Genomic DNA, 17,750 nt, shown 5'->3' with positions numbered 1-17,750 from the left:
GACTGAGCCACCCAGATGCCCCTGAAAACTTTCTCATGATTGTTGTCTAACTGAATTAAATCTCTTACTGAGGTCAAGATCTTTCTTTCATGGGTCGGTTAACTCTGACCTATAGATCATGGTTGCTTGGTTAATGATAACCATTTCCCAAATGCGAGGTAGTCCCAGGGGATTGAGTAAGAATGTGGTTGGATGGCTGACCGAAACCCATCATATTTCCATTAAAAAAAAAAAAATCCTCCAAATGAGGATTTCAGTGATGGGTATGCAGCAGCAACGGAGTCTGCTGAAATGTGTGTAAAGTAGGGAAAACCCTGGGGGTCCTGGTTTCAAATTTCCCTAGGGCTATTACCTTCACTCAGGGCTGTTGGACAGCTTTGCTTTTGTGGTTTGTAAAATGGGCACAGGAACAAGCACTCAGCTTACCTCCAAAAGGAATACCTCTAAAAGGAATAGTGGTAGCTCCATTACCAGAGCTAGGTATTTCCCCTGCACTATGCTGTTTCATCTTCTCAACTTCCCAGAGCAAACTGAGGCTCGTGGAGGCTAAGAAACTTGGTCAAATTCAGCCAGAGAAGTGAAAGCTATTGTAGGTTGTGACTGCGCCGTGTAAGCCTGAGTTTTGCTGTGCATAATAACTTTATGGCTTAGTGTTTTTGTGCTGCCCATCTGATCCCAGGCTCTCTGTTTTGTGCTTTTTAATTTCCTCTTTGTCCAAACACCTCCATCTCCAGAAATGCTCCTTGCTTCTGTCTCTGCCTCAGGGATCAGGAAATTTTTCACTGTCTGGACAGCATCAGCCTTCCCATCAGGGCCTTTATTAGTGTGTTGTGTATGGAATTTCCAAAAGGCTTTTGAGGTTTTCAACAAAATGTCCAAGAAGGAAGAAGGCCTCAGAAAAGCTGAGTGGCTTAAGGTAGATTCCTACCTTCCTACCAGGCCTTGTCTCCCAAGGAAACATGTCAGAATTTGCTCAGCATCTGTGTGCATCAGAGCACACCCACACAGCCCCGGTGCCTCCCCCTGCCCCCAGTGCAGACATTAATGTGCACCCCGCACAGGCACAAAAGCGAGTCACCTCCACTCCCTGAGGGCTCTGTGCAGGGAGGAGCAGATCCCAGAGCAAGATCTGTCCTTGGAGGTGGCCCAGACTCCACTCCACTATTTCCCACCACTATCCTGCTGCTCCAGGGCCAGAGCCCATCCCTGGTCTGATGGCTATGGAGTTTCCTTTTTGTGTGACTCTAAGTGGCTGGCCAGAATGGAGCTGGGAGGAAGGCTAAAGTTGTTGAAAATAGAGGATTAGCAAGAGCTTGTTTTATATTCAGAGGTGGGGAGAGTGCTCGAGCTGCTTTCTGCCCACAGCTGTAGACCCTGATGGCAAGTGGTAAAGCTTTTGTGCCTGCCTCAGGAGGGGAAGAGATTGATAGCCAGTGCCCTGGCAGTGTGAGATAGGAGAGAGCCACACTGCAATTATGATGGCCCCTCGTACTGACATCGCAGCCCCAGGGCTTTGAGAACGAGGTCCTGCTGCTTCCGATTCTCGGGCCTGCCGCCCCTTCCTCTGCAGCCTCCAGCCCCGCCCCCATTTGGTGCTGGGCCCCTGCTTTCTAGGACTAAGATGCTGTCAATATGACTTCATGTTTTCATGACGCTGAGTAATGCACAATCCATGTTTGCTTACGCAACAGGAGGTTGGCATGGCCTTAGGAATTCTGATTTCATAGATAAGAAAGCAAGGTCTTCAGCCAAGATGACCCAGCCATGAATGGGCAGAGTTGGAACTTGAACCCTTGTCACCAGACGCTGGAGCCTATGCCGTGTCTATGACTTTAAGGTGCCTCTCCCTGCCAGCATCCTGCTGTAAACATGATCTCACTCATCTGTCCACCGTCCTCTCCCTGCCAGCATCCTGCTGTAAACATGGTCTCACTCATCTGTCCACTGGCTGGCTCAGTTATGTTCAACAAACATTTGTGGAGCATCTTCTTGGTACCAGGCACTGTGCTAGATGTTGGAGATGCAGAGATGAAAAATATAGCTTTCGGGTGCCTGGGTGGCTCAGTGGGTTAAACCGCTGCCTTCGGCTCAGGTCATGATCTCAGGGTCCTGGGATCGAGTCCCGCATCGGGCTCTCTGCTCAGCAGGGAGCCTGCTTCCTCCTCTCTCTCTCTGCCTGCCTCTCTGCCTACTTGTGATCTCTCTGTGTCAAATAAATAAATAAAATCTTTAAAAAAAAAAAAGGAAAATATAGCTTTCATGTATGCAGTGTGCATAGATAATGTACTATGCCTGGTACGCTGCTTGGCACTTAGGAGATACCTAAATGTTAGCTGAATAAATGTATGAATGAATGAATGCATGAGTGAATGAATGAATGAAGCCACTTTCTTGCCCTTGGTGGGGTTAAGAGTCCAGTTAGGAGAAGAGAGTTGTGGGTACCTAATCACGGCATGTTCTGATGTAGAGAAGCGTGTCTGGATCACAGAGACCAAAGACAATGAAAGTAGGAACCAGGAACCATGGAGCAGAACATGGAGCAGAGCAGTACTAGTAAGGATGGAGAGGCGGGGACAGATGTGAGAACTGCCAGGGAGATTCAATCAGTGTGATTTGGTAATTGGCTGACTCTAGGAGATGAGAGAAAAGGAGTCCTGTCTAATTACTCCCCTATTTCGGGCTTGAGTTACTCAGTGGATGGTGGTGTCAGAAACTGACACCAGGAATTCCAGAGGAAGAAGATTTGTATGTGTGTGTGAGGTGACAGGGGGCTGGGGGATAGAATGGGTCAGGAAAAGAAGGGATGATTGTGTTCTCGATTTTTAGATGAATGTATATTTGTTGTGTCTGTAGGATACCTGAGGGGGTATGTTCAGCAATCCACGGGCCATGACAATTTATATAATTAGAAGACGGTCTGGAATTAGTGGAAAATATTCAGAAATGATCAGAATACCTGATACGGTTGGGACTCTGAGCAAGGATGAGATTTCCCAGGAGCATTTAAGGAGAAAAGTGCAGGAAGCCAAGATTGGAGGGCAGGAGAATGTCAGCATTATGGGGGAGCAGGGGAGGGGCCAGCAAAAGAGACCCACGGGAAGACCAGTTAGGAGAGTGTAAGGCTAAGGAGGTCAAGGGGATGGAGGTGCCTGGCCTGAACGGTCACCATGACAAATGAAGCTAACAGCCCCATAAGGGTAAGGCCCGTTGGACCGCTGAGCCTCACAATATAGAGGTCGCTCTTTCAGCAAAATGGTAGGGATGGAAGTCGAAGTGTAAAGGTCTGATGAAAGGGTCGGAAGTAGGGAAACAGGAAATGTTTTGGGTAGTTTTCCTGACAATATGAGGACCCCTCCCCTACCCCCAGGGAGAATTCTTTTTAAATGAAAGTATTTTTATTTGTAAGTGTAGAATAACATGGGGGGAAGGACAGAGTATAAAGATAAAGGGTTGGTGAAGCCAGGCAGGTGGGAAGAGGGGCTCAAATGCAGAGGAGAAAGGATCTACCTGGAGTAGACACATCTGGGAGTGGTGGGTAGGAAGTAAGCTTGTGTGTAAATTTGGATAGACTCGCAGGAGAGGAGACAGGGAGAGAGGTTGAAATTTCTCATACTTGAGGGCTTGATTATCTTGGTGAAACAGATCGGGCTGGGGGTGTGTGGAGGATCGTGCTTGTTGCTCTGTCTGTCCCTGTGCTGTGGCTTCCTGCCCCTCAGCTGCTGGCCTCTGGAAAGCTCGTTCAGAAAAACCAAGTTTGCTGTTTAAGGCTCGATTACAACAGGAATGGAGAAGGTTTGAGGAGGTAAACAAACAGATCATCGTTTGCAGCCTCGTCTGCCGCCCTAGATTCCAGATGTGCGGGTGGGCAACTCGGGAGTGGGAAGAAAGGATGTAGTGGGATTCCATCCCTGGAGCTCTGGGCTGGAGTCCTGGCCATGCCTTAAAAAATGTGATCTTGGGCAAATTCTTTAAAATTTAATTTCTGTAGGTGATATCTAAGAGTCATACCCATTCTAAGCCTCTACGGATTTAGGCACCTGCTTCCTGGAAGTCAAATAAAAGGCTTTTCTGTAAATGGATTTATTCATGGAGAAGAAAACTTACAATACAGGAAATAAATACCCCATTCAAATTGCCTCTTTCTATATTTCAGTTTCCTTACACTAAAAGTTTACACTTTGTAGGCTCATTTTACTGAAGCACATATTGTCAATGGTCACACTATTTATAACATTTTTATGCATAATTTCAAATATACACAAGTCAAGAAAATAGAACAATGAGCATCTGTGCACTACCTCCTGCTTCCCAGCCTAGATGATTCTGAAGCAATTTGCAGACAGCATAGCATTTCAGTTCTAAATATTTCAGAATGTATCTCTAAGTAAAAAGTTGCTTAAGAAAAAAAAAATAACCTCAATGTCAATATCATACTAATAGCAATATCTAATCAGTGCTCAAATTTCCCCAAATTATCTCATGATATTTTTTTATGGTTTTAAATTCGAATCAGGGTCCAAAATATATTCCACATACTACATTTGGTTGATGTGTTTCTTTAAATACATAGATATATATCCAATGCTGCTGACCACTGTTGGAGAGACAGTCCTGTAATTCCTATAATCCTATAATGTCTCCTGATTTTGTGTCGTTTTGCCCCATCTTCATGTGCCATTTAATTTAGGAGGCCTAAGGAACAATTTCCGTTTAGAATTCAAAGTCTCTGAAGTTTAATTTTAAAATTCCTTCTAGACACACTTAAAAGGAGAAGCATAAAGATAGTAAAGAGAGAAAAGAGGGAGAAAAAAGAAAAGGCTGCAGTGAGTAGCAAGGAGACAAATGATGGATTGAGACAATGAAGAAGGTAGCAGAGACACTTGTCACCCCCTCTACGCCTAGACGCCTAGACATTTGAAAATCCTCCCAAACGTGTTTCACTTTTGTTTCACCTCTGCTAGCAGATAGTAAACATGAATCTTTAAATAATAACATTGTATTTATTTAGTACACTTTCCAAAGCAGTTTATCAACTAGTTGAGCAGGTGTCAACCAAATAATCTTCTATGGGAAGTAGGGAAGGAGCAGGATTTCTAATTCCCATTTTACAGATGACGAAGCTGATGAGATAGCTAATATGACTGGCTCCCACTAAACACTCATTTGCCATTTGCCAAGCATTGCTTGAATCCCTCAGTGAAGCTGTATAACAATCCTTTAACAAGCCTACGGCAGTGGTGCTGTGATCTTCCTCTTACCTGTGATGAAAATGACTCAAGGAGAGTAACGTGCCATAGTCACAGATCTGGAAGATTACAGAGTGGGGATGGAAACTCAGCCTAGTCACTCACTCTTCTTTTTTCCAGGTCAGTCTACTTACCACTAACTCAGCAATCTCTCTCTTTCTCTTTTAAAAATTTTTTTGCATATACTTGCTTGTTGGCAAAATTCCCTTTAAAGAGAAGCTCAGAGCATCACAAAACGTAACACAGATTTTCCTCCATTTAGGATGGGGTTATGTCCCGAAGAACTCCTCATAAGCTGAATATCCTAAGTTGAAATATCATAACTTGAAAATGCATTTAATGTACCTAACCTACCAAACATCAAGGCTCAGCCTAGCCTACCTGAAACATGCTCAGAAAACTTACATTAGCTATCGATGGGTAATATCAGCTAACAGAAAAGGCTATTTTAAAATAAAGTGTTGCATATCTCCTGTAATTTATTGAGTATTGCACTGAAAGTGGAAAACGGCAGGGTTGTAAGTGTACAGGGTGGTTGTAAGGGTATCAGTTGTTGACTCTGGTGATCAGGTGGCTGATTGGAGCTGAGGCTCGCTGCCACGGAGCTGTATCACCAGAGAGCATCCTGAGATCGCCACATATCACCAGCCTGGGAAAAAGAGCAAAAGGCGAAATTCAAAGTGTAGTTTCCACTTAATGCGTATCACTTTCTCACCATGGTCAAGTCAGACAATCATAAGGGAACCCTGATAGGTGGAACGGTCATAAGTGGGGGACCGACCGTGGTAGGGTATACAGTGGACTAGAATTTGCAAGTCATTTTCCTTCCCAGAGACACTTTCATTACTTTCTTATAACCATTCTGAGAAATAGGCAGGTAATTGTAGGTTTTACAGAAGAGGAAATTGAAATTCAGAGCTCTTCATCATGTTAGTGATTGCATAGCTATCTAGTTTAGGTAGTTATTGTCACAGAGCTAGTTAAGGTAATTAGCGTCACAGAGCTAGTTAAGGTAGTTAGCATCACAGAGCTAGTTAAGGTAGTTCGCGTCACAGAGCTAGTTAAGGTAGTTAGCGTCACAGAGCTAGTTAAGGTAGTTCGCGTCACAGAGCTAGTTAATGGCGGAGTTAGGACCAGAGGCCCTTTCTTCCCATTCCAGTTCCTGCGCTTGTTCAGTTCTCTTGGCAAACCTCATGGGCCGACACCTTTGCCTGCTGACTTCTTTCCACTACCCCTCTGATGTTCTTTGTGAGAAGTTGAGCAGACTTATTACAAATTAAATATCCGGATGCTCGAACTGATGAGCAGGAAATGAGGCTGTTAATACTCAGAGGAATGAAATCGAGACTTTTTTTTTTTTTTAGTAGATTTTTGGGCCGAGTGGCCTCTTTCTGTCCTTCCTTTCCCTGTGTCCTTCCAGTCTCCATGGAAACCCCAAATCAATGCAGCATATGTTGATTCATGTTTCTGCTGTTACTAGGAAGCTACAAAGTGGAAATTGCTTTTAAAAGATTTGTGGAAGAGCTTTAGCATGCTGACCAGAATTCAAATCTAATATCTGAATGACTGTTTTATTAAAAGCTTTTAATATGGTACTGTCCTAGGTGGTATGTTGATTAAATAACCACACAGGGGGCGTTTGGCAATAAACCTCCACCTCTACTAACATGGCTTTTAAAAATATTATATTGCAGACTTTAATTCCCTTTATCTTCAATTTAATTACATTTTTGTGGCCTGTGTGACAATGCCAGGTGCTCCTTTTGCTCTTGATTAATTCTAGCCTGCCCTAACCGGGCTGTGGGGAACAATAGTTTCCAAATGCCTTAGGTACCCATGCTGCTGCCCCCAGAGTCATTAGCATCAGACCGATTTCAGACTTGACCCAGAGACCGCAGAAGTCTAACATGTTTCCTCCATAAGAAATCCTCAGTGATTTTTCAGATTTTTTTTATGAACTCAAAATCAAATGCAGCTGACATTTATTAAACACCTGCTTCATACAAAGCAATGAGAATTGATAGCAAGGGAGTAAGTCATAGAGTCTTCTTGGAACACGTAGTCATTTGGGAGGATCAGAAAACATAAATCACAAGGATAACCTACAGACTATGTTATGGGCTGTCAGAGAGTCATGCAGCAGTGTGGTGGTATTCGGATGGAGGGATTCCTTCTTATTGAGACCATTCGGAAAAGCTTTGGAAAGGAGAATTTTTATCTTGAAGGTATTAGGTTTAGAGAAGGAATTGGGAGTTAAGAGGCAGATCGAGGGGCGCCTGGGTGGCTCAGCGGGTTAAAGCCTCTGCCTTCGGCTCTGGTCATGGTCCCAGAGTTCTGGGATCGAGCCCCGCATCGGGCTCTCTGCTCTGCTCAACGGGGAGCCTGCTTCCTGCTCTCTCTCTCTCTGCCTGCCTTTCCGCCTGCCTGTGATTTCTGTCAAATAAATAAATAAAATCTTTAAAAAAAAAAAAAGAGGCAGATCGAGGGGGGCAGGGGGAACATTTTGGGCAGAGGGGGCAATGGAGAATCAGGTGTGTGGGTGCATGTGTGTATGCACAATGGGATACAAGACTGGATAGCTAAATGGGACCAAATTGTGAGAATTTCAGGCAGGACAAATCGTTACCATGAAGTCCATCAAAAATTACTCGATGGACCATTTATGGTACCTGATCGGTGGGTAACTCTGGTAGTAGTGTAGTGTGCCAGGAGGTTAATGGGGATGGGGAGGCGATGACATGGGGGCAGGAAAATCAGCTACTTAGGAGGGGGTGGATGAGGCATACACCATGGGAGGTGCCCGGTAACCTCTGAGGGGCCGGGTCAATGGATGGGGGGGGCGGATAAAATTGAGAAGTGTTTCAGAAATATAAAGAAAAGTTTTAAAAATCAATTCAACAGGGCAATAGAGAAAAAGAAACCAGAAATACCTACACTCATGACCCCGAGGGACTAGGACAGTCATTTCATGAAGAAGTGTGGGGAGCCCGGCAGGAAGGGAGGACTCGGAGGGCAAAGTGGGTGTTTCGGACACAGTTGCATCTGCAGAGTCTGGGAAGGATGGAATTGTCTAGCTGTCCCCTGGAAAAGCCAGTCTGGAGCTCATGAGAGGCAGGAGTGAGCATCAGTGCCAGAGAGATGCAGCAGCCCAGGCCTGGGCAGGGTGGGTTTCCCAGGAGGAGCAAACCAAGAACGGGAAGGGCTGAGGTGTGCGGGGCAGCCTGGGAAGCCAGAGCAGGGCTCGTAATGCCTGTTTGGCTGGGAAAAACCATGTGTCACCGCCAGCGGAGATGTCCTGTGCCCAGTCTCCAGCCAGAAACTCAGGAGTAGTAACGAGAAAAGAATCTAGAGCTCTGTATTCCTGGGCCAGGGCTAGAAGTCCTGGGACACAGAGTTCAAGGAGACGAGTGCATTTCTCACTAGCACTCCAGCCTGCTTGCCTTTGCGTATCTCTCTCCTTCAGGAAAGGAGACCATGCCAGAAAGCTTATGCTCTCCGTTCTGCTTCATCTCAGCCTCCCCACCCCGCCCCTGCCCAGCACCTGGAATTCCTTATGCACCTGCCTCTATGGAAAGGAAGATTTAACTTAGAGGCCTCCCCTGAGAGGGGGCCAGTCCTAGGTCTGTGCTTCTCAAACTAGGATGCTGTGTGGTTACGTTTTGGTGTTCAGGAACATTTCGGTTAAAAAAAAATAGTCTTAATTTTTTCTTTCTACTCGTGCCGGATGCACGTCCGCATACTCTTGTCTCTCTGCTCTTCATATTCCTGCTCTTTCTTGAAACTTTGTTAATGATTTTATCTTTCCTTAAACATTCGGGTTGGTTTATTGACTTCCTATGACCATATTATTTTTCCAAAAGCTAATCGAAGATTCCAATGCCTTAATATTAGTCAGCCTCCATCTGAGACTTGGGTCCCTCTGCAGCCCTGCCCTATCTCCTCAATGCCTTTCAATCCTGGTTGCCAGATGGGACAGCATGAGACTTGGAGGGGCCCTTTATCTCACCATTTCAGCACCGGACAAGGAGTCCCGTGAGGATACCACCTTTGTGTTAAAGCAAAGGGCAGAGCAAGCGTTGGGAACAGGAAGTTTGGTAGCAGGCACCCGCTCTGCCACTGTAACTGGCTTGCCTCTGTTTCTCCATCTGTAAAATGGGGTTGATAAAGATGTCAGTCTTGGAAGTTTGTTGCGAGAGTTAAGTAAACAGTGGTGCAAGTTTAGCCCCATGCCTGCCACATAGCGAGGGCTTGTTGGACAATGGCTCTGTGCATGAATTGGAGAGGCTCCACCTTACCATAGAACCTAGTCTTGGATTAGGGAAGTGCTTGTCAGTGGGCTTTTATTCCCCGTTTAACTCTGAACCTGTTTTGTACAGTGCAGTGTATGAATAAAATATCCAGAAGCAAAGGATTCGCTAACATCAGCATGCAAAGCAGGGGTTCCAAAGAATGGGAAACATTTCTTTGGCGTCTCATTTCATAACACTAAGTTCCCTTTACCTAACAGAGGCACACTGTGGACACTTTGCGAGAGAGACAATGAGTCACTGTGGAGGCAGCATCAGACTTTTTATTTCATCCCCTCATCCCGCAGTGTGGGGTTGCGGCAGACTCATGTCACTGCGGGAATACAGGTCATGCCACCAGTAGATCTGCCAGGAATTCTAGGTCCTGGCATGACGTGGTGGGAAGAGCTCTGCTGTAAGAGTTCTGAGAAAACAAATCTGGTTCTTGAGTTGCCTCAATTTTCTCATCTGTAACTCAGGGATAATAATAACCTCTCCAGCTCTGGAATTGAGTAGTTGATAACAATACAACAATATGCTTTCTACGTTATAGGAGGTTAAACAAATGCAATCTAATGTTTTTAGTATCAAGCCATCACTTTCCCTGGAGATTTCTGATGCCTCCAGCAAATGTCACCTTCTGGGTATCCAAAATGACTTGTGGTAAAGGTGAGGTGCATTTGGAGCTAGTTCCTGAGTGGGAGCAGGAGACTAGAGTGGAATGGGGAGAAGGAATGCTTTGTCCCAGGGCAGGGATTTGCAAACTTCAGAGGCATCAGAATCACCTGGGAGGCTGAGCTCTGTCCCCTGAGTTTCTGATTCTCTAGGTCTGGGGGTGGGGCCCGAGAATTTGCATTTCTAACACATTCCCAGGTGATGCTGACGCTGCTGGTCCAGGGACCATACTCAGAGAACTACCATACTAGGGCAAGCAGGAAGAGACAGCCCTCCTTCTGGAACTGAAACAGGCAGTGTCAAGATCCATGTGGGTAAGGTGGTTTGGAAGAAAAAATTGCAGAAGACAGAAAAATTAGGGATAATGTACCGATTGGGCAGAACAAAGGGAAAAGTCTCACTCCATCACGAATGCAAGCAGGGGGAAGTTGCTAGGTGATGGATGAGGGAGAGAGGTGAATTTCCACTGGAGGAAAAGCCAGGAGCACAGAGTTGGAAATGTACATGTTTTGAGGAGGCAGAGGAGGTGGAAATTTCTCATTAAGAAGTGAGGAGTGGTGTGTTTGGTGCTGGGGGGTGGGAGTAGAGACAGACGTGGGGGGGGGAGAAATGCCTCTGCGGAGTCAGGGGGACAGCTGAGATGTGGCAGAGGGGGTAATTGCAGGGCTGTGTGGTTTGGCTTGGTAGTGAAGCACAATAGAAATTGGGAGAAAGGGGGTGGAATGTAGATGTGTGACCTGCCCCGTAGCTTTCTTGCTCTCTGCATTTATCACATCACATCACACCCAGCAAGACAGCCCCCCTCCTCCTGGCTCATTAGGAGATTTGATTCGGCTCGGCTCCTGCTGTCAGCAGCTGTCTGGGGCAAGATCTTTATGCTCCCTGCTCCCTGAGCAGCACCAGCCTTCAGCCAGCAGCGGAGCTCATTAGAAGAGGGCCCCCTGGACACTTGATTTTCAGCTCATCGGTGGCCGGAAAGAGTTAATACCTACGGCTTCGCTGCCCCCTGCATAGCCTCTGGGTGCAGAGGGAGGCAGCTTTGGGCTGTGGGGACTTCTCCCTGAGCTGCAGCCCGAGAGCAAGGAAGCAGGTTAGTGAAGAGGAAGGTACGGGAGGAGTGCCAGGCGAGCTCTGCTCAGGGGCACCTCCTGCATCCTGCCAGCGAGCACGGGCGTGCAGACTGTGCCCGGGAGCTGAGCCGCCGCCCGCTGGGTGTAGGCTGCTTCAGTATTTACTGGATGTGACAAGCAGAGAGAAGAGCTTTCCGCGGGGCCGCTTGCTGCCCAGCTCAAGGGGTGGGAGGTGTGTTGTGCATGCATGCGTGTGTGTGTGTGTGTGTGTGCACGCACGAATGTGCGCGTGCATTCGTGCACGCGTGTTCTTCACCCAGCAAGGATCTGACTGCTAAAAGATAGATCTACTCTTTCCCCAGAACTCCTTAACCCGCAGCCTCTCTGACCACCCAGTTGGCAAAGACCTGCAGGCCATGAGGACTGGTCAAAGACAGTGAGTACTGCATTTGTTTTTCTCTTTGCTCTTCAAGGTGCCCATGTGGGCTGATTGCATTATCCATATTTAATTAACCTGCCTCTCCGTGCATATTGATTGCTTTCTCCCCGCGGAGACTCTTAGTTTCTCTTCCCCTCTTTAAAAATCTTTGCTCTTTGCTTTTAACCTTTGTTTTTTGTTTTTCCTTGGGTACCCGCTTTCCATTATGTCCCATCCTGTCTGCCCCAGAGTCACCTGTCACTTGATGTCCACCTAACAAGGCACATTGCCATGGGCCTTCCCGGGTTCTGGGGACCCCAAACTCCGTCCCCACCAAAAGTCAAGGGCCAGATGGAATTAGAGCCCCCAAGGTGCTGGGATGAATGAGGAAGCTGGGGCCACAGTCTCCTGCAGACTCTGATTGAATTGAAGTCAAGGCTGAGCTAAGTGAAGGGATGGGGAACAGTCTGGGGGGCGGTGGTGGGCAGCACGGGATTTGGGAGGGAGAGAGGCGGGCGTGCAAGCAGTCCCGGCAAGCCAGGGTGAGCTAGCAGTGGGAACGGGAAGAGCGACAAGGCAGTGACTGCAGGCCTGGTAATGCCTGCCCCAAATGACCTTGCCTGCTGTGTCTGTGGGGAGCCATCCCTGGTTCTGTTCAGCACCGGGGTAACAAGGGCCCCTGGTACGGGCTTTCCCTCCTTCCGGTGATAGACCACGAGCAAGAGAAAGTGAGGCATAGGTGACCCAAACAGTGATTTCTTGCAGCTGGAAGAGAACCTTAAAACTGGGAAAGGCTTCGATTTCCTGACTCCTGGGCAGGCAGGTGGATGTTCCGTTAGGACAAAGGTTAAGGGAATGTCAGTCTGAGCTCAGTCTCCTTGAGGATGAGCTTTGATACAAAGTCTAACTATTTTTATGTATTTGTTTATTAATCTTTAGTTTTAACAAAGCAATCCTTTAATTTTATGAATTTTGGTATTATTAGAGCAGGTATTAAAAAAAAGTTTTTGTGAAACATTCTGTGTAATAGCAAAATAATTTAAACGGAGTACATCGAGTAGGGGCCTTATCTATCTAAATTAGGTTTCTTTTAAAATGGATTCTACGTTTGGTGTCAGGGCTCCCCGGGGGAGCCCTTTACGGATAGGCTGCTCTCTTCATGTTCCTTCCTATCATTTCTGTGGAACAAAGGGTTTGAAGCACTGAGAAAGGGGACCCTCTGGAGAGACAGATGATCAGTCACCAAGCCCTCAACCTCAGTATCCCCTTTCCTGCTGTGCTCCACACTCCAGGTCAGGAACAGGCTAGTCCCCAGGCTGCGGAAGGAAGGTCGGTGGCCTCCATCTGGGCTGGAGAGAGTGGCTTGCATATTCATTTTTTCCAGCATGGGCCTGGGATCCTGCAAAAGGAGCAGGCCTGTGCAGTGGCCAGGGGGCCTGACAAGTCTCCCTAGGAGTTACTCTAGCCTTCCCCCCTACTCACACCCTCCCAACGCTCCGGGATGGGTTCCCTGAGAGGGAGGCGAGAATCAGAAGAGCAGCCAATCAAGTAATTCTGGAGCAAGTGCTGACCCCCCTCCCCCATCCGTGGCTGGCTGGTCACTTGGGCCCTGCTGGAATGAGACAAAGAGAACAGTAATTTTTGGCTTGCTGGGGCCCCAACCTTCCTCCCCTGGGGCACGTGCCCCATTTCACTGTCCATGGCCAGTTCTTGGGGAACTAGATGCTCCTGACCCACAGGCAGCAATACGAATCCAGCCAGCAGGTCCTCCCGGCTCACCCTTAGCCTGTCACCCTCCCTTAGGACAAGCAGGCCTGTGTGGGGAGGGGCTGTGTCGGGGGAGGCATTCTGCCAGCAGACGCTGTCTGAGAGGATCTGTAGCACAGTCAGACCAGAGAGGGCCACCCCCCTCTTACAGCAGATTCTTTGATTTTAGGTGAGAGGCCGCGAAAGGGTAAATCCCTGTGCCCCGCAGTCCTATCTCCCGCCCTGACGTCCCTGCACACCGGCCAGAGGGTTAACCGTAAGCGCGTGCCTGTATGGCCGCTTTACTGATGCCACGCAGGTAATGATGCTCACCTGTCTCCCCACCCCTACCCTTCCCCCTCCCTGCCCCTTCCCCCCCCTCCGCCTTGCTTCTCACCCCCGTGAGCCCGCCCCAGCCGTCCACTACCTTGGGTGGTCCATTCCCTCGGGCCATCGTTGCGGCTGGTGCACCCCTTCCTGATGCCCTTCTTGCAAGGTTGTGGCCTTGCAAGCAGAACCTACCTCAGGGCCAAACCCTCCCATTGACTGCAGGATTCAGGGGGTGGGCCCTTGTGTGAGCTTGCATTGAACCAGTTAGGGACGGCTGTAGGGTCCTGGAACAGGGAAGAAAGATGACGGCAAGCTTGCTTCTTTTTGCTTTTCCTTCCTTCCAATTCCTTCCTTCCTTCCTTCCTTCCTTCCCTCCTTTTGAAGGAACCTTAACCTTTGACTCTCACTTCTGCTCCCGTTATTTCAAACCTAACTAACAAGGTTATAATTCAGATCTCAGCTACACAAGATGGAAAATCAAAACCATGGGGCCCCAAAGAATTTTTTGTGGAAGATTTTTCCAGACTACAGGGAGAACCACCATTGTCTCGGTAACGAGTATACCCTTTACACGGGCCCCCGCGGAATGTCGTTAGATGGCGTGTGTGGATTTGCTGGTTTTTTTTTTTTGAAGTCCTCTTAATTATTCTTGGGGGCCTTGACCTGACTATTATGTTATTGAGGATCCTGGGGCACCAAGGAGTGAACTGGCTTGCGGGAAGTTGGGTTTTGGCCTTGGTACAGCCCAAGCAAGACCTTGACTTGAATTCACGGAATGTGGTGATTCAAGGGCCCTTAATCCGTTGCTCTCACATGGCCTGGTGGCAGAGCGCCCTGTGATTTATAAGAGTGAGTGGCCAGGATGCTCACCATCGCAGGAGAGAGAATGGCTATCACCAGTGTTTGGAAATGTCACAAAATCGATGGCTTCATCATGCGCCTGGCTGAGATAAGAGGTGGGAGCACAGGACGTGCAGGCCCGGTTTTCTGCAGGAGAGGGGATATTTCTGGGAACTTGGATGTTCCAGCTTTAAAAGGCGCTCAGAGACGGGCTGTGGAATACAAATGTTGTCCATCCTTGCCAAATAGAATACCATCCCAGTAGACATTTCTTGGATAAGATTTCTGTGAATAACTAGCTTGGGTCGGGGATGAAAACCCACTTGGAGTGACAGGAAGTTATTGAATTGGACGGCCTCTGGCGTCCCTGCCCAGGCCCAGGATTCACAAATCAGGGGGAGGGGAAAGTCAGGCTGGAAGGACTTCCTTTCCACACAGAGAATAACATCTCTGGGACTATTTCCGTGGCACATTGTTCCCAGTGTGCACGTGGCTGTGCCCTTTTAGAAGTCACGCTTCAGTCCTGATTTGATTACACCCAACTCTTCTCCCTGACCTTTGCTCTCCAGGCGAGGAGCTGCCGTGGTTAAAGGTCAGGGGTCAGTAAACTTACTCTAACAGGGGCCAGAGAGTAAATATTTTGAGTTCTATGGGCCATACAGTCTGTGTTGCAACCACCCAACTCTACCCTCATGCTGGAAAGCAGCTTTAGACAGTATGTAAATAAATGGGTGTTGTTGTGTTCCAGTAAAACTTTATTTGCACAAACGGGCATCTCGCATGGCCATAGTTTGCTGATCTCTGGTTAAAGGAAAAAAGGGGCTAACGTTGGAAGTCAGAAAGAGTGTGATTCCTCATCGGACCTTCCGTAACAGATAACATGTAAATGTCTGGTCTTTAGGAAAATAAGAAAATATGAGAATTTTAAACATACATGTTAGAGTGTTAAACATGCTGATTGAGAGAAGCCAAAATAGAAATAGGAGCATGAGAGCTTCGTTACGTAAATAAAAGAACGGAGAAAGGGGCCCGGTTCTTAACTGCTGATTGTGCCAGCTGCTCGGGCCCTCCCCTACAGGTGTTAGTCTGCTGCTCTGTAGCCGTTCACGCATCTTTATCCCCAGGTTTGAGGATGAGTAGGGAGCACCTGAGCCGCAATCAGTTTGCCTGAAAACTTCATTTGTGCTGGGAGGTGCTGTGATACGCACCCCTGTATTACGCAGGCAACCCTCTACTCTCTGTGCGGGCGCCACTTCTGGGGCTTTGCAATTAGGAGCTGCTGCTGCTACTCTGCCCTCCTGATGGGAGAGCGAAATGTGGATTGTTATTTTGTCTTCACTGTATTTCCTTTCCCTACAGAGAATCCTAATTTAGAAATTCTTCCAAGCTAACGACCTTCATTGACTTACTATCAACTTGAATGTGAGCTTTGAAAGAGCATGAGGCCTCTAGGGGCAGGGTACCTATTACTATTCTAGGAGTCGAGTTAGGGAGTGAGGATACATCCCTTGATCTTCTAGGTATTTCTCCTCTTGTTCATGAAACCTTTAGGGACCCCCCTGGGGAAGGATGGGGGGCGGGTCAGGGGAGGCGGCACAGGCCCTGCAGCAGCAGCTCCCGGGGCCCTTTATAGAGCTGACAGCCACGATCGTGACAGTTCCGCGTCCTTCTGCCCCTGTGCTTGTTGCAGGAACAAAGGGATGAGGACCCGCCTGGGATGCCTGTCTCACAAGTCAGACTCCTGTAGCGATTTCACAGCTATTCTTCCCGACAAACCCAACCGTGCTCTAAAGTGAGTAGTTTGGCTGCACGGCTCTGCCAGGGCGCTCCCCATGGGGCGCCCACCGCTGGGCTGTAGGACCTGTTCTTCTCTAGTGACAGGTTGGCCAGATGAGCCGAGTGACAGTAACCACCCGCCCCTCGGCGGCTCCTTTTATATCCCCAAATGCATGGATGAGAATTTTCCTTTTCAGAACAGGAACCCTCTTTTTTCCTTTCAAGAAAACCATATTATCCACCACTCTTACAAAGCTGTGGTGAACGACGCTTCTTGGTTCTGCTTAGTTGTCAGTCTGAGCTCTCTGCTTGGAAACAAACACTCAAATACCTTCTACAACTCTGCTTAGGTTCAGAGAATCTGGGTTCAGTGCCTATACTGGGCGAGGACTGGGTTCGATGATGTCATAGATGCACCTCATTTAACCCTCACAGGGTTGGGGGATGGGGCACCTAAATCCCCATTGCAAAGGTGAAGAGATTAAGGTCACGGTAAGATACAGAGTCGGAGTCAGGAGCTCAGCCCACTTTTTCTGACCCTAAGGGCAGCTTCTTTCCGTTGTTACCCTGACATGTCTATAGCCTGTGCTTTTTCAGCTTGGTGTTTTAGACTGAAAGCCAATAAACAAATACCCTGAACTCCAGTGCTGAGGTCTGCCATCATTTACTCGAGTGTACACGGTTACGGCAAGAGACTTGCAGGAATGCAGGTGGTTTTCATTGGCACCCTGCCCCCCGCCCACCATTGTTGAGATTTGGTTTCCGGAGCAAACCCCAGGGGTCTGCTGATGGAGAGGGAGGGGCATTACAGAAATATTTAAGAGAGATGTTTCTTCTTTCCTAGGAGACTATCCACAGAAGAAGCCACGAGGTGGGCAGATTCCTTTGATGTGCTTCTGTCCCATAAGTGTAAGTAGAATTCAGGCTTTGTCATGCCGCAGCCAATCATCCGTTTAGCCAAAGAGGCACCAAATACCCACCATGATCCATGTTCTATCCAGGTTCATGTCTGGGTCCCCCAGACAGCTCCAGTGTCTGCGCTCACAGAGCCTCCTGCTTAGGGCAGTATATAGGTAACAAGACGGAATTTAAATGTAGGGGGAAGAGGGCCTTTTTTTCTGCGTTCTGGGTTGAAAGGATGGTCCCAAGAAGCCTTCATGTTTTCAGCGGTTTCAGCAGGAAAGAATTTAGTTTGGGGAGTTGGATTGATGGGCTCAGTGGAAATGACGGTCTAGTACCCATCCTAGATCTTGTTTATAAAATTAAATGACTCCCCCCACACATGTCCCTGGAAAGTCTTGGTTTACTCATCCATCAAATGAATAATACTCTGTGCATTTTGTTAGTCACTTGAGTTGGCATA

The 17,750-nt window shown here is 47.8% G+C and overlaps 1 protein-coding gene across 7 annotated transcripts in view; it reads left to right on the top strand.

Annotated features, from left to right (window-relative positions):
• RGS8 (regulator of G protein signaling 8) overlaps positions 1–17,750 on the top strand; it is a 38,287-nt gene that overhangs the window by 2,180 nt on the left and 18,357 nt on the right. Inside the window, exons 1-4 of one of the 7 annotated variants that reach the window (XM_082702870.1) lie at positions 10,419–10,521; positions 11,640–11,713; positions 16,302–16,403; positions 17,232–17,296. In XM_082702870.1, coding sequence (XP_082558996.1) covers positions 10,516–10,521; positions 11,640–11,713; positions 16,302–16,403; positions 17,232–17,296 — 247 coding nt within the window. In that variant the 5' untranslated portion in view covers positions 10,419–10,515. The other 6 variants (XM_082702874.1, XM_082702873.1, XM_082702875.1 and 3 more) reach the window with 6 other exon arrangements.

This window comes from Mustela nivalis, assembly GCF_964662115.1.
Source record: "Mustela nivalis genome assembly, chromosome: 16".
In the NCBI taxonomy this organism is placed as follows: Eukaryota; Metazoa; Chordata; class Mammalia; order Carnivora; family Mustelidae; genus Mustela; species Mustela nivalis.
Note: the sequence above shows the minus strand (reverse complement) of the source record. Positions and strands in the feature narration are given on the sequence as shown.